Here is a 12559-nt window from a genome sequence, read left to right as displayed (position 1 = left end):
TATACCTGCTGGAGCGCGTGCTGCGGGTGGGTGCCTCTATGGTGACCAGTGAGCTGAGATAAGGCAGGGATTTATCTAGCAAAGACTTATAGATGACCTGGAGCCAGTGGGTTTGGCGACGGATATGAAGCGAGGGCCAGCCAATGAGAGCATACAGGTCGCAGTGGTGGGTAGTATATGGGGCTTTGGTGACAAAACGGATGGCACTGTGATAGACCGCATCCAATTTGCTGAGTATAGGGTTGGAGGCCATTTTGTAAATGAGATCGCCTAAGTCAAGGATTGGTAGGATAGTCAGTTTTACTCGGGTATGTTTGGCAGCATGGGTGAAGGATGCTTTGTTGCGAAATAGGAAGCCGATTCTAGATGTAATTTTGGATTGTAGATGCTTCATGTGAGTCTGGAAGGAGAGTTTACAGTCTAACCAGACACCTAGGTATTTGTCGTTGTCCACATATTCTAAGTCAGAACCGTCCAGAGTAGTGATGCTGGACGGGTAGGTAGGTGTGGGCAGCGATCGGTTGAAGAGCATGCATTTAGTTTTGCATGCATTTAAGAGCAGTTGGAGGCCATGGAAGGAGAGTTGTATGGCATTGAAGCTCGTCTGGAGGTTAGTTAACACAGCGTCCAAAGAAGGGCCAGAAGTATACAGAATGGTGTCGTCTGCGTAGAGGGGGATCAGAGAATCACCAGCAGCAAGAGCAACATCATTGATGTATACAGAGAAAAGAGTCGGCCCGAGGATTGAACCCTGTGGCACCCCCATAGAGACTGCCAGAGGTCTGGACAACAGGCCCTCCGATTTGACACACTGAACTCTGTCTGAGAAGTAGTTGGTGAACCAGGCGAGGCAGTCATTTGAGAAACCAAGGCTGTTGAGTCTGCTGAAAAGAATGTGGTGATTGACAGAGTCAAAAGTCTTTCGAAGACCTTAGAAAGGCAGGATAGGATAGATATAGGTCTGTAGCAGTTTGGGTCTAGAGTGTCTCCCCCTTTGAAGAGGGGGATGACCGCGGCAGCTATTAAGCTATTGCCTACAATAGACGGGCCCTATCTATTGATTGTCCTGATATAGGCACCAGGATCCACCAGGATCCACACAGTATGAGGCACCAGGATCCAGTCGCTAAACCAACCCTATCTCTGAGTGGATGAAGTGTAAACTGAGCCAGTGTTGTGAGAGCATGATGGTTCTTCCTGTACTGACCTGTAAAATGTAGGGGCGGCGGCTCATTCTAATATTTTGCGGTGTGGTTTGCTCACAGCTCTTTTTGTGCAACTGTGAGTGAGAGAGTCATTCCAGTTTATTTAATCTGTTGTGTTTTGTCTTTACATATTAAATATGGCTACGGTTAGTTATGGTCTTTTGAAAGACTCCTTTAAGGCCTTGTGTCAGTTGAGGACTGTTGACAAAATCAGTGGTTCTCAATTCTCTCCTCAGGGATCCCCAGCTGTTCCAGGGCTAGCACACCTCATTCAACTTGTGAATTAACACCTATGGAATTTTAATATCACTACCAGAAGAAAAACCCTGTTTCCTCAAAATGTTCTTTGTAGAACCTTTGAGATGAATAACGGTTCTTTATAGAACCATTCTCAAAAATGGTTCTATTAAGAACCATAAAAAAGGGTTATAGCACAAAAAAGGGTCATGGCTAGAAGGGATACAGCTGTTGTCAAATTAGCGTAAATGTTTTTTAGAGGCTAGAGCCCTGCACAGGCATGAATTTTAAGGCCGAGCCCTACCCATGCCCGTGACGTTCAAGCCCTACCCTACCCAAGCCAAATTGCTTCTGCTAAATTTTAGTAAATCCGTTAACTGCTCCTCTCTGTCTCACTTGATCGCTCCCTGCGCATGGTCAGCTCGCTCTGCATGCACTCTGCTTTGTCTGAGTACTATTAATATGATTCCGATGGAGTTTCCCATCTCCTCAAAAGTATCTCTGGCTCTGCTCAATGACCAAAAAGACGTGATAGAGCAGTAAGCTACTTTTGGTCACTCTAAGCAAATGGCTCAGCTTCAATATGTTAGTGATCAATTTGGTGATACCCGAGCACTACCCGTACCTTAGTTATTGATGAAAAACAGGCTATACCCGGTCCTAACCCGATGTATAACGTCGGGGCCCGTCGAGCTCGGATCGGGTAGCAGAGTTCTGTTAGAGGCCCTCTGGCCGCAGAGACAACATTTTCGGTTTTAAAGCATGCAATTCTACATAGTTTGGGGGCGGAAAGAGCATTTTAAAGATAGTTTCCTGCAATTCTATTCATTTTGTCATGGGGCTGAGAGAATAATTGCATTTTCAAAGCTAATTTCCTGCAATTCTACACATTTTCCCATTGAGATGAGAGAAAATGTGCCATTCTACACATTTTGCAGTGGCTCATGCCGTGTTCTTATGTGATCTGAGTGACTTAAACATTATAGCAAAAATCAATTGCGGCCCCATGCCATACCATTTTTTGCATTATAGATTCTCCCTGACTGTCTAGTTTTTATTTTGGTGAGTCGTAGTTCCCCAAAATGTATCTATTAAATAATATATTGTTCTATTATCTTTTCTACATACTTTATATCTAGTTTTAGTCATTTAAGTTTACACTGAAAATGTTTTACCATACCGAAAATTATATGATTATATTTTTATTTTTGGGGCAAGGAACAGTTGCATGTGTTGTATTGTAGGAAACCGACTTTCGGGTAATTGATTCAATGATTGTAGATGTCTCTCTCTTTTGCTTGTGATAGATTGATGTGTAAGATTGAACTTGTTCCCTCTCTTTTTCCTCAGGAGGTAGAAGAGGACAGTGTGGAGGAGAGGATGGTGGAGAGGGTGAGAGAGAACGTCTCTCAGGTGAAGATGAAGTGCAAGGTGAGAGAGGTACAACCACTGGTCAAGATGGACACACGTTTCTTTGGAGAGCTGCTGGCGGAGGTTTATAGGAAGAACTGTGACATCCACACGTGCATCTCAGAACACGTGGCCAAGATACGCGGACGGTGGGTTTAGGTTTTTCAACATAAAGCCTTATTAATGTGTATGGCTTATAGCTTTGTTTTTCCTCCAACACCAAACATAAAACATAACATACTAAGAAAAACAATAAGGAAGCAAGACAGAAACCAAAGGGAGAAAGTACTGTAACTCGATCTCCTTCTAAACTGTAGGGGTAGTTTCGGGTGCTGGTTGAGTATTTAAATAATCAGTGTTAGCTCTGGCTCTCCTCTCCTCAGTTTCACACTTGGTTCAGAATGTCACACTTGCTCTAATTCAATTTGTCATGCTAGATCATAAAATACTGTATGAGGTTTGTCAGGTTAGGTCATAAAATACTGGATGAAGTTTGAGGCGCAGGCACTGCTACTCTGTAACCCATAGAGACTACAGTATCGGTGGAATATAACGCTCCTGGGGCCATTAAAGAACATGCTCTAGTAGTCAGAGTCAACACATTTTACATAAACTTTCTAGACTCACTAGCTAGGCCATATAATATGTACAGTAACGCTGTGGAATGCACAACTCCCTAAAGTTTTTGGGGATAATCTGCTCAGCAACAATGTTTCCCAAGGAGTCCCTTAATTACAACCGTCAGTCAGACCTCTTTCTTTCTCTAGACTCTGTTTACTCATAGTACCTGTGATTCACTGAGCAAACACACCCCTCTGTTTCCCTGTCCTGCATCCATGTGAACCTGTGTAGAGACACAGCAATGATTTATAGACCAGTCTGATTAGAATTAGACTAAGTGTGTGTGTGTGTGTGTGTGTGTGCGTGCGTGCGTGCGTGTGTGTGTGTGTGCGTGCGTGTGTGTGTGCGTGCCTCATGACCTGTCATGTTCTTCAGTGTTTACCTTTCCATCTCTCTCCCAGGAAACACCTCCTGGACCCCAGCAACGACTACAAGGTACAGCAGGGAGGGAGAGGCGGCTACCATGATGGTTTTACACAGTACATCATATAAGTCTTGTACCGTCCGGTTTAAACAGTTACAGTGCATTCTGAAAGTATTCAGACCACGTTACAGCCTTATTCTCTCATCAATCTACAAACAATACCCCATAATGACAAAGTAAAAACAGGTTTAGAGTTTTGGTGTGCAAATGTATAAAAAAATATTTTAAAAATAAATATGACATTTACATAAGTATTCAGAACCTTTTCTCAGTACTTTGTTGAAGCACCTTTAGCAGCGATTTCAGCCTCAAGTCTTCTTGGGTATGATGCTACAAGCGTGGCACACCTGCATTTGGGGAGTTTTTCCCATTCTCTGCAGATCCTCTCAAGTTCTGTCAGGTTGGATGGGGAGCGTCACTGCACAGCTATTTTCAGGTCTCTCCAGAGATGTTAGATCTGGTTCAAGTCCAGGCTCTGGCTGGGCCACGCAAGGACATTCAGAGACTTGTCCAGAAGCCACTCCTGCATTGTCTTCGCTGTGTGCTTAGGGTCGTTGCCCTGTTGGAAGGTGAACCTTCGCCTCAGTCTGAGGTCTTGAGCACTCTGGAGCAGCTTTTCACCAAGGTTCTTTCTGTACTTTGCTGCATTCATCTTTCCCTCGATCCTGACTAGTCTCCCAGTCCGTGCCGCTGAAAAACATCCCCACAGCATGATGCTGCCACCACCATAGGGATGGTGGCAGATTTCCTCCAGACGTGACGCTTGGCATTCAGGCCAAAGAGTTCCATCTTGGTTTCATCAGACCAGAGAATCTTGTTTCTCATGGTCTAAGAGTCCTTTAGGTGCCCTTTCGGGAAACTAGAAGTGGGCTGTCGTGCCTTTTACTGAGGAGTGGCTTCCGTTTGGCCACTCTACCGTAAAGGCCTGATTGGTGGAGTGCTGCAGAGATGGTTGTCCTTCTGGAATGTTCTCCCATCTCCACAGAGGAACTCTGGAGCTCTGTCAGAGCGACCATCGGGTTCTTGGTCACCTTGCTGACCAAGGCCCTTCTCCCCCGATTGCTCAGTTTGGCCGGGCGGCCAGCGCTAAGAGTCTTGGTGGTTCTAAACTTCTCCCTTTTAACTCAACTTTGAGTCTTATAGCAAAGGGTCTGAATACTTATGTAAATAAGTTAATTCTGTTAGTTTAATGATTTTTAATCTGCTTTTATGCGGTGTTATGTGTAGATTGAGGAGGATAAATATTTATTTGATCCATTTCAAATAAGCCTGTAACGTAACACAATTTGTAAAAGGGAAGAAGTCTGAATACTTTTTGAATGCAGTAGGGAAAAGCACAATGGTTTTGTTAGTAACTTCATTTTCTCACTAGGTGCTCAAAGTGCTCTTTAGAAGAAGGTAACCATTCGAAACATGAAAGACTAAACGTGTGTGTGTGTGTGTATTTGTCCAGATGGAGAGAGAGGACATCGAGGCCTTGATCCCCAAAGGAGCATCTGAACTGACCAAACAGCAGATCCGTTACCTGCTGCAGGTAACACCTGTTTCTATTGGCTGTTTAACAGTGTTCTCCCAGAACATTCCCTCGCTGTGTTTCCCTCTATTAATCACTCTTGTTTTTCTCACATATCTTCTCTGACCTCCTCCCCCTCTCTCTCCTGCTCTCTCAGACCCGTATGACAGCTGACAAGACAATGCGTCTCCTGCTGACCACCTTCAGCAGCCTGAGGGAGGAGCTGATCCACATGTCAGAGGACCTGAGGGTAAGACCTGGGGCGTGGGCCCCTAAAGTAGCCTCTAATGGCTCTTTTCTAAACTGTCCCATTGAAATATATATGTAGGCAGTCTTACAGAGTATTACTGCGTCTGTCTCTGTTAATGATTTATAAATGCACTAGAATCGGTGGTTCCCATCCTTTTTCGGTTACTGTACCACCAACTGTTTTTTGCTCTACCCGGAGTACCCCTGAAGTTCCCCCTCACAGGGTATTTTACCAGTAAGCCTATGGTGTCATGGGTCTTCTCAAGTACCACCTATGGATAGGCCTAGTATCCCCAGAGGTACCCCTGGTTTGGAACCACTGCGCTAGATGACTGACAGGGGATGCTGTTACTTTTAAATTAAATTCTGTGAGCTAAACATTAACATGTACAAATGTATAAAACCATTTTCCTTAAAGTATAACTTTTTTGAAAGTACTAATGTTACTATCTTCACGACAACAAAAAACACGTTGGTCTCTGTTCTCCCAGCGTCTGGAGAGTGAGAAGGAGACCCTGGAGAGAGACTTAAGCTTCAAGGCTGACCAGGCTGAGCAGTATGACCGCCTCCTAGAGGCCGTACGAGAGAACAACAGACAGCTACAGGTGTGTGTTGGGGGAGTTTGTTTGTGTGTGTCTTCCACTGTGTGTTGCTTGTGTGGGTTTGCCTGTGTGTACACCTCCTCTGCACTGTATGTTAGTGCAATGTGTGTATACAGTATATGTGTGAGCAACTCTGTCCATCTATCCATATAGATATCTCTGAAGGAGAGCAGCTCCAGCCAGAGGACCCTGGAGACTCAGATCCTGAGCAGCCACAGTACAGACTCAGGCAGGGAGTTCCGCATCAGAGAACTGGAGGGCAGCTACCGAGCCCTGGAGAAGGAGAACGAGATGCTCAAACAGAAGGTACTCTAACTTTACTCTCCATCTCTGACTCTAACCCTCACTTCAGAGCTAGAATAAACTCTCACCAATTCTTCCTGCCCATGATTACTTAACTATAGTTTCTGACTGTAGAATTATTCTCATAGAACCAACTTCCTTAACTAACTTGTCTCTCTCTGCATCTGTTTTCATCCAGCTGGCCGGTCAGTGCAGCAGTAGCACCATTCAGTTTAAGACAGAAGAGCTGTCACGTCAGTACTCGGAGCAGCTAGCTGCCCTGCGCCAGGAGAAGGACAAGGAACTGCAGAGCCTCAGGGTAAGAAGCCTACAGAAATGTATGAATACAGGGTTGGGCTTTTCTGCACAGTTGGAGGTAGTGTAGCAGTACTGACTGTACTTGTGGGCAGAAATATGGTTATATAGTGTTATACTGACTATGGGTATATAGTGTTATACTGACTATGGGTATATAGTTTTACACTGACTATGGGTATATAGTGTTACACTGACTATGGGTATATAGTGTTACACTGACTATGGGTATATAGTGTTATACTGACTATGGGTATATAGTGTCTTACTGACTATGGGTATATAGTGTCTTACTGACTATGGGTATATAGTGTTATACTGACTATGGGTATATACTGTCTTACTGACTATGAGTATATAGTGTCTTACTGACTATGGGTATATAGTGTTACACTGACTATGGGTATATGGTGTCTTACTGACTATGGGTATATAGTGTTATACTGACTATGGGTATATAGTGTCTTACTGACTATGGGTATATACTGTCTTACTGACTATGGGTATATAGTGTCTTACTGACTATGGGTATATAGTGTTACACTGACTATGGGTATATGGTGTCTTACTGACTATGGGTATATAGTGTTACACTGACTATGGGTATATAGTGTTATACTGACTATGGGTATATAGTGTCTTACTGACTGGGTATATAGTGTTACACTGACTATGGGTATATGGTGTCTTACTGACTATGGGTATATAGTGTTACACTGACTATGGGTATATAGTGTCTTACTGACTATGGGTATATAGTGTTACACTGACTATGGGTATATAGTGTCTTACTGACTATGGGTATATAGTGTTACACTGACTATGGGTATATAGTGTTATACTGACTATGGGTATATAGTGTCTTACTGACTATGGGTATATAGTGTTATACTGACTATGGGTATATAGTGTCTTAGTGACTATGGGTATGTAGTGTTATACTGACTATGGGTATGTAGTTTTATACTGACTATGGGTATATAGTGTTATACTGACTATGGGTATATGGTGTCTTACTGACTATGGGTATATAGTGTTATACTGACTATGGGTATATGGTGTCTTACTGACTATGGGTATATAGTGTTATACTGACTATGGGTATGTAGTTTTATACTGACTATGGGTATATAGTGTTATACTGACTATGGGTATATGGTGTCTTACTTACTATGGGTATATAGTGTTATACTGACTATGGGTATATGGTGTCTTACTGACTATGGGTATATAGTGTTATACTGACTATGGGTATATGGTGTCTTACTGACTATGGGTATATAGTGTTATACTGACTATGGGTATGTAGTTTTATACTGACTATGGGTATGTAGTTTTATACTGACTATGGGTATATAGTGTTATACTGACTATGGGTATATAGTGTTATACTGACTATGGGTATATAGTGTTATACTGACTATGGGTATATAGTGTTACACTGACTATGGGTATATAGTGTCTTACTGACTATGGGTATATAGTGTTACACTGACTATGGGTATATAGTGTTACACTGACTATGGGTATATAGTGTTATACTGACTATGGGTATATAGTGTTATACTGACTATGGGTATATAGTGTTATACTGACTATGGGTATATAGTGTTACACTGACTATGGGTATATAGTGTTATACTGACTATGGGTATGTAGTTTTATACTGACTATGGGTATATAGTGTTATACTGACTATGGGTATATAGTGTCTTACTGACTATGGGTATATAGTGTTATACTGACTATGGGTATATAGTGTCTTACTGACTATGGGTATATAGTGTTATACTGACTATGGGTATATAGTGTCTTAGTGACTATGGGTATGTAGTGTTATACTGACTATGGGTATGTAGTTTTATACTGACTATGGGTATATAGTGTTATACTGACTATGGGTATATGGTGTCTTACTGACTATGGGTATATAGTGTCTTACTGACTATGGGTATATAGTGTTATACTGACTATGGGTATATGGTGTCTTACTGACTATGGGTATATAGTGTTATACTGACTATGGGTATGTAGTTTTATACTGACTATGGGTATATAGTGTTATACTGACTATGGGTATATGGTGTCTTACTGACTATGGGTATATAGTGTTATACTGACTATGGGTCTATGGTGTCTTACTGACTATGGGTATATAGTGTTATACTGACTATGGGTATGTAGTTTTATACTGACTATGGGTATATAGTGTTATACTGACTATGGGTATATGGTGTCTTACTGACTATGGGTATATAGTGTTATACTGACTATGGGTATATGGTGTCTTACTGACTATGGGTATATAGTGTCATACTGACTATGGGTATATGGTGTCTTACTGACTATGGGTATATAGTGATATACTGACTATGGGTATGTAGTTTTATACTGACTATGGGTATATAGTGTTATACTGACTATGGGTATATAGTGTTATACTGACTATGGGTATATAGTGTTATACTGACTATGGGTATATAGTGTTACACTGACTATGGGTATATAGTGTCTTACTGACTATGGGTATGTAGTGTTACACTGACTATGGGTATGTAGTGTTACACTGACTATGGGTATATAGTGTTACACTGACTATGGGTATATAGTGTTATACTGACTATGGGTATATAGTGTTATACTGACTATGGGTATATAGTGTTATACTGACTATGGGTATATAGTGTTATACTGACTATGGGTATATAGTGTTATACTGACTATGGGTATATAGTGTTATACTGACTATGGGTATATAGTGTCTTACTGACTATGGGTATATAGTGTCTTACTGACTATGGGTATATAGTGTTATACTGACTATGGGTATATACTGTCTTACTGACTATGAGTATATAGTGTCTTACTGACTATGGGTATATAGTGTTACACTGACTATGGGTATATGGTGTCTTACTGACTATGGGTATATAGTGTTACACTGACTATGGGTATATAGTGTTATACTGACTATGGGTATATAGTGTCTTACTGACTATGGGTATATACTGTCTTACTGACTATGGGTATATAGTGTCTTACTGACTATGGGTATATAGTGTTACACTGACTATGGGTATATGGTGTCTTACTGACTATGGGTATATAGTGTTACACTGACTATGGGTATATAGTGTTATACTGACTATGGGTATATAGTGTCTTACTGACTGGGTATATAGTGTTACACTGACTATGGGTATATGGTGTCTTACTGACTATGGGTATATAGTGTTACACTGACTATGGGTATATAGTGTCTTACTGACTATGGGTATATAGTGTTACACTGACTATGGGTATATAGTGTCTTACTGACTATGGGTATATAGTGTTACACTGACTATGGGTATATAGTGTTATACTGACTATGGGTATATAGTGTTATACTGACTATGGGTATATAGTGTCTTACTGACTATGGGTATATAGTGTTATACTGACTATGGGTATATAGTGTCTTAGTGACTATGGGTATGTAGTGTTATACTGACTATGGGTATGTAGTTTTATACTGACTATGGGTATATAGTGTTATACTGACTATGGGTATATGGTGTCTTACTGACTATGGGTATATAGTGTTATACTGACTATGGGTATATGGTGTCTTACTGACTATGGGTATATAGTGTTATACTGACTATGGGTATGTAGTTTTATACTGACTATGGGTATATAGTGTTATACTGACTATGGGTATATGGTGTCTTACTGACTATGGGTATATAGTGTTATACTGACTATGGGTATATGGTGTCTTACTGACTATGGGTATATAGTGTTATACTGACTATGGGTATGTAGTTTTATACTGACTATGGGTATATAGTGTTATACTGACTATGGGTATATGGTGTCTTACTTACTATGGGTATATAGTGTTATACTGACTATGGGTATATGGTGTCTTACTGACTATGGGTATATAGTGTTATACTGACTATGGGTATATGGTGTCTTACTGACTATGGGTATATAGTGTTATACTGACTATGGGTATGTAGTTTTATACTGACTATGGGTATATAGTGTTATACTGACTATGGGTATATAGTGTTATACTGACTATGGGTATATAGTGTTATACTGACTATGGGTATATAGTGTTACACTGACTATGGGTATATAGTGTCTTACTGACTATGGGTATATAGTGTTACACTGACTATGGGTATATAGTGTTATACTGACTATGGGTATATAGTGTCTTACTGACTATGGGTATATACTGTCTTACTGACTATGGGTATATAGTGTCTTACTGACTATGGGTATATAGTGTTACACTGACTATGGGTATATGGTGTCTTACTGACTATGGGTATATAGTGTTACACTGACTATGGGTATATAGTGTTATACTGACTATGGGTATATAGTGTCTTACTGACTGGGTATATAGTGTTACACTGACTATGGGTATATGGTGTCTTACTGACTATGGGTATATAGTGTTACACTGACTATGGGTATATAGTGTCTTACTGACTATGGGTATATAGTGTTACACTGACTATGGGTATATAGTGTCTTACTGACTATGGGTATATAGTGTTACACTGACTATGGGTATATAGTGTTATACTGACTATGGGTATATAGTGTTATACTGACTATGGGTATATAGTGTCTTACTGACTATGGGTATATAGTGTTATACTGACTATGGGTATATAGTGTCTTACTGACTATGGGTATATAGTGTTATACTGACTATGGGTATATAGTGTCTTAGTGACTATGGGTATGTAGTGTTATACTGACTATGGGTATGTAGTTTTATACTGACTATGGGTATATAGTGTCTTACTGACTATGGGTATGTAGTGTTACACTGACTATGGGTATGTAGTGTTACACTGACTATGGGTATATAGTGTTACACTGACTATGGGTATATAGTGTTATACTGACTATGGGTATATAGTGTTATACTGACTATGGGTATATAGTGTTATACTGACTATGGGTATATAGTGTTATACTGACTATGGGTATATAGTGTTATACTGACTATGGGTATATAGTGTTATACTGACTATGGGTATATACTGTCTTACTGACTATGAGTATATAGTGTCTTACTGACTATGGGTATATAGTGTTACACTGACTATGGGTATATGGTGTCTTACTGACTATGGGTATATAGTGTTACACTGACTATGGGTATATAGTGTTATACTGACTATGGGTATATAGTGTCTTACTGACTATGGGTATATACTGTCTTACTGACTATGGGTATATAGTGTCTTACTGACTATGGGTATATAGTGTTACACTGACTATGGGTATATGGTGTCTTACTGACTATGGGTATATAGTGTTACACTGACTATGGGTATATAGTGTTATACTGACTATGGGTATATAGTGTCTTACTGACTGGGTATATAGTGTTACACTGACTATGGGTATATGGTGTCTTACTGACTATGGGTATATAGTGTTACACTGACTATGGGTATATAGTGTCTTACTGACTATGGGTATATAGTGTTACACTGACTATGGGTATATAGTGTCTTACTGACTATGGGTATATAGTGTTACACTGACTATGGGTATATAGTGTTATACTGACTATGGGTATATAGTGTTATACTGACTATGGGTATATAGTGTCTTACTGACTATGGGTATATAGTGTTATACTGACTATGGGTATATAGTGTCTTAGTGACTATGGGTATGT

The 12559-nt window shown here is 40.4% G+C and overlaps 1 protein-coding gene across 5 annotated transcripts in view; it reads left to right on the top strand.

Annotated features, from left to right (window-relative positions):
• The window catches only part of LOC139423047 (protein POF1B-like), a 41977-nt gene that overhangs the window by 18961 nt on the left and 10457 nt on the right, over positions 1–12559 (top strand). For 4 of the 5 annotated variants that reach the window (XM_071174645.1, XM_071174644.1, XM_071174643.1 and 1 more), the window contains exons 3-9: positions 2793–3001; positions 3875–3908; positions 5351–5431; positions 5568–5660; positions 6151–6264; positions 6415–6567; positions 6743–6862. In XM_071174645.1, the coding sequence (XP_071030746.1) occupies positions 2793–3001; positions 3875–3908; positions 5351–5431; positions 5568–5660; positions 6151–6264; positions 6415–6567; positions 6743–6862 (804 nt within the window). The remainder of the gene's footprint in view (positions 1–2792; positions 3002–3874; positions 3909–5350; positions 5432–5567; positions 5661–6150; positions 6265–6414; positions 6568–6742; positions 6863–12559) is intronic. The other variant, XM_071174647.1, reaches the window with a different exon arrangement.

This window comes from Oncorhynchus clarkii, chromosome 12 (assembly GCF_045791955.1).
Source record: "Oncorhynchus clarkii lewisi isolate Uvic-CL-2024 chromosome 12, UVic_Ocla_1.0, whole genome shotgun sequence".
Lineage (NCBI taxonomy): Eukaryota > Metazoa > Chordata > Actinopteri > Salmoniformes > Salmonidae > Oncorhynchus > Oncorhynchus clarkii.
The sequence above is the reverse complement of the archived record's forward strand: the minus strand, read 5'-3'. Positions and strand labels throughout refer to the sequence as shown.